The sequence below is a fragment of the Sesamum indicum genome, linkage group LG2 (assembly GCF_000512975.1).
Source record: "Sesamum indicum cultivar Zhongzhi No. 13 linkage group LG2, S_indicum_v1.0, whole genome shotgun sequence".
Taxonomy (NCBI): Eukaryota; Viridiplantae; Streptophyta; class Magnoliopsida; order Lamiales; family Pedaliaceae; genus Sesamum; species Sesamum indicum.
In genome coordinates this window covers 17,548,794-17,553,579 of record NC_026146.1, presented here as the reverse complement: position 1 = coordinate 17,553,579, position 4,786 = coordinate 17,548,794, and the positions used below count along the sequence as shown (strand labels likewise).

The window sequence follows — 4,786 nt, the reverse complement described above, 5'->3', positions numbered from 1 at the left end:
GCAGAAATACATACTACGCTTCCAGCTCTAATTGGTCCTTTTTATTTTACTTTATCAACTTATAATTAACAAAAGATTTAGGTCTCTACTAGTACTAATCCTATGTATTCTAATTTCTATCTTGTTATTACATGGTGGGAGTGAGTGGGGGCCAGAAACAACGTTGCCCGAGCGTGAGTGAGTGAGTTTGGGCCCCAATTCATTCATGCTACGACAAATTTTATAGCTGATGATTAGGCCCCGTCCTGAAAGAACACGTCCACGCACCAAAACACAAATTGGGTTTAATGCAAATGGGTTTATCTTTAATCTGCATTTGGTCCAATAAAGTCAAAATTGGATACTAGTCATCCCATCCCATGAAAAGATCCAGGATCCCATATGAACCAAGTCATCCTTCCTTGTGTTAGAATTTGGATCCAACAATTTCTCTTATTATTATGGAGTTATCCCCTACTACAATCTTCATCAATTATAAAATCGTCAACCATTTTTAACCATCAATGTTTGGATCATTTTTAGTTTTATCTTAAAAGTTTACTAGATTATAAATTGTGATTCGAGCTTTTTTGGATAATCTTTTTACCATTTTGAAGATAATTTATTTGGAGGATTAAATGCGATCTTCTTGGCTTTTAAGAAAAAAAGATAATACGATCACCCAATATTTTTTGTTTCTATCTTTGCCTAATAATAAGCTTCTATGTTAAGGTTCGGGGATAGCGTTGTTTTTTTATTTATATTTTTTGCCTAACAATATTTTCATAAACGGTAAAAATACAATTAACCTTTTATTTGGTTGCCAATTGAAATTTCAAGAATAATTATAATCAGCACAAATTCAATTCTTCAAAATTGTAATAATCAACGTTTTAATTTGTCTGCTACTTCTTTTTCATTTGTATAACTTGCTTAAAAAAATACTCCAATGAGACAAAATCTTGGGATATCTCTCATTCACCAAAATTAAATAATAATAATTCACAATTAGAGAAATATTAATATGTATTAGCATTATTATTCTAGATGATGGGGACATTTGGTTTCATCTTTAGCCTCTGACAGCCGTAGAAATAAAGTGAAAAATAGCAATGATACAGGTTCACTGCTATTCGTGATGTTGGGAGGAAATTAGGTGGTGGATTTCCATAATTATTTTAAATTAAATGTGGTACACTTGTTGTTTTCACAAGAAACCCACAAATGAATTTGTTTTTGCACTTGCACTAAGTCCATAATCAACCAGACATCCGTTGTTTTAGGATAATGTCTGAGGTCCAAATAAATTTGTTTTTGCACTAAGATATGTCCATAATCAACCAGACATCCGTTGTTTTAGGATAATGTCTGAGGTCCAAACTGATGATGTAATTCAGCTTTTAATTATGAATATATTATAAATTTTGTGTCATTGATTAGGCAGAAATAGCATAGCTTTTCGTGTAAACATTAATCCCGTCAAAGTGATATTTATGAACCACTTTTTAACTACCGTTTCCTTTTTACGTGGACCATTAACGCCATAACACGAGTATCACGGGTGGTAAAAGTTAGATTAGTTTAATCAATTATGTTAATTAATTAAGGTATGATTTGATTAATTTTGCTCCATGCATGTCTCATAAAGTTCAATTTATGAAAAATTGATGATTAGAAAATTGCGGATTTGGTTAAAGAAAAAGAGGAAGGACCCCGGATAATAGTATGTAATAAAGTTGGGGTTGGAATTGTCATTTTTCAGACTCATAAATTCATGCCCACTTGAATTAATTTACTCTATAACTTTTGCTCATATATAGTTAATTATTATTGTTAAATACAAAAGAAAAATATTAATTATAATTGTACAATAATTATTTACAATTATCTCACCAAGCGATGCCAAAACAATAATTAACCATAACTAAAAACTATATATTATAAATATTGATTAACCATGATCAAGACTTAAGTTTCCTCATTAATTAGTTATGTTTGATCATATTGATTTACCATATTTTTAAGTTGATATAAATTGTGATTAATGTAGTGAATAATCTATTTTTTGGTAGTGAAAACTTCCCCAACCAAAATCTGAAGAACAAGATTAATTTGCTGTTGATGAGACACAGTTTAATTAGGGAGTGAAGTGTACGCTTCTGTTTGCCATAATAATAATTGTTATAAGTTATTATTAATCATTGAGTTGCTAATTAATACTATGTAGTTGATGATTTTTTATAGTAATTGTTGTAAATAAATATTAATTATTGATATATATAATCGTTTCATGACAAGTTGTTAATAAAAAATAATAATGATTTGATAATATATATGTAACAGATATAATTAAAAAAAGAAAAGGATCCCAGTAGGTGACTGATCTCTGACCTAAAAGTTTTTCCTCTGATGCTGGAGGGTTGAGAACAGTGAATGATTTTCACTGATAATAAGCTTTAATATCATTGACTTTCTCGGAACCTGTTGTGGTAAAAACCAATTTAATTGTTTCTGCCACTGTTACTATATATTTATATGCACATCACTGTCTATGCTGCTACACATTGAAGGATTTGATTTATCGTATTTCTCCGAAAGTATGAAAACTGTCGGCATTAATTAGTTTAATTATTAGGTTTAGGAAATTACTTAAAGATGGTCTGTTGGCGAAAGAAGTGTCGATGCGCTACTGTGTGGTATGAGAATGAATTAGACCTATTTTTCCACCAAGTACCTATTTTTCTATATTTTTTCAGGCTGTTTAGTCCAAAATCATGCATCATAATCGAGAAATTAAGGTTTAAGATATGGACTGAAGACATGAACCTTGAAATTCAAGAATCCAACAGGATATAACTCGTGGGTTTCAAACAAATTAATCTGCCATTGATATTCAATCATTACGATATATAATTATGAGCTGTTTCTTTCTTTCTTTTTTTCTTTTGGAAACTCCTCGGACACTGATACAATATTACAACACCTCACTCTTCCAAGAGCGAACAAAATCTCTAAATTCCAAAACCCAAAAAACAATAAAGGAAGACCTTCAATTTCTATATATGTACAAGAATACAGTAGTCTGTATCCTCCTCCTCCTCCGAAGAAAATATATAGAGCTTAGAAGTTAGAAGGGGACAAAAATTTGCCAAACCTTAATATCAAAATCCAGACTCCCACTGTAAACCAGGTAAGAATTGCCTGAATTATTATTACTACTCTGGTTATTATCCAAAGCTGCTGTCAAACATTTGACAGGGCTTCTGTGCCCTTCAAACACTGCCAAACATGAATAACTCCTCCCACTCCCTTTCCTCCAAATTCTCACTGTCTTGTCTGCTGACCCACTGCACAATAAATCCGACACAACGGCCAAACACAAAATAGCCTTCTTATGCCCTCTCAGCGCCCCCGCCACCGCCAGATGGGCGGCGCCGTCGTCTTTCTCCCACACAATTATTGACCTGTCGCAGGCGCCGGAATATAAAACAGACCCATCTGTGCTTAAGGCCAACGCGTTCACAGCAGATTTATGCTTTTCCAGTGTAGAAACAAGTGAATGTTTCTTCCCGCCATCGGGTTTTTTCCAAATCTTGATCGTTGTATCTGCCGAGCCCGTGTAGACAACCCCGTCGTTGGATACGACGACGGCGTTTATTGCGTCATCATGAGCATTCTGCACTGATTCTACGCACTTGAAATCAGAAGTTCGCCACACTTTGAGGGTTCTATCCCACGAAACAGAATAGAGTAAAGAACCATCTCTTGATAAAACAAGACAGGAAACTGTGTCCACATGATGAACCCACGTCGACTTCTTGTGCCTGCGCACTTGGACATAGTTTTTCGCAGAGAAAAGCCTCATGCAACGGTCGTTCACAGTTGGTAACGTTGTAATAAGCTTGTATTTTTGATGGGGTGTGGAGTTAGCAATTCTCCAGACGCGGATTTTGTGATCATGGTGCGCCGTGAAGAGCTTGTCGCCTAAGACTACTATGGATTTCACGGCGCTGTAGCCTTCTGAAACAATGTAATTCTGGGATAACGAAGAGGGGTTACGATCCCATACACGGATTTCACCGTTGGAACCGCCGCTGTAGAGGTGCTTTCCGGCGAGAGCGAGGGAGAATACATAGGAAGAGTGGCCCTTGAGAGTGGCTAAGCAGTGGTAACGGGCGGCGGAGGCGTGATCCAGGGCCTGGGAATGGGGTGTCAGTGAAGGAACTGAAGGGAGACTTGATTGCGAAGTAAGCGATGAATTTGAAGATGAATCAGAATGGAGATTGGTTTGTGGTTGGTCGGAATCTTGGTGCTTGTCGCAATGGCAAGGCAAAGGACAAGGGAGAAATATGCCCATTTTCAATTTTCTTCTTCTTGAGAGAAAGAAATGGAAGAGGGGATGAGGTTGAAGAATGCTTTTGTTGAAACTATAATTAAAAGTTGATTATGAGAGCTGATGAAATGTGAATGAAACATGTTTATAAAGAATCAACACCTAGGGGTGGGGTGGGGTGGGGGGTAGGAAGGCGTAAAGAATTTCAATCTTCTTCTAATTGAAGGATTAATTGTTGTGGGGAGACATCATGAAATGACTTGCAAAAAATATTCCCACAAGTAATTAATTATTGCATGACTTGTTGCTCTCACAACAACATTATCCGGATTCATTCATAGCAAATAAGGGATTATATGTATTTTTGGTCTCGTAAATTTAATTATTTAATGGTTTTGTCCTTCAATTTGTTTTTAAAAAAAATTAATTTTTATCTTTTAAATTTTTATAGTTTTAATTCTTTTTTTTGTCGAA

At 35.0% G+C, this 4,786-nt stretch overlaps 1 protein-coding gene across 1 annotated transcript; it reads right to left on the bottom strand.

Moving 5' to 3' along the window:
- LOC105156582 (protein JINGUBANG) lies at positions 2,884 to 4,468 on the bottom strand. Its single transcript, XM_011072754.2, has one exon. The coding sequence runs from the start codon at positions 4,334 to 4,336 to the stop codon at positions 3,107 to 3,109; it is 1,230 nt and encodes a 409-aa protein (XP_011071056.1). The 5' UTR covers positions 4,337 to 4,468; the 3' UTR covers positions 2,884 to 3,106.

Coding starts and splice junctions, on each gene's coding strand:
- LOC105156582 (XM_011072754.2), bottom strand. CDS start 4,336: ATGGGCATATTTCTCCCTTGTCCTTTGCCTTGCCATTGCGACAAGCAC.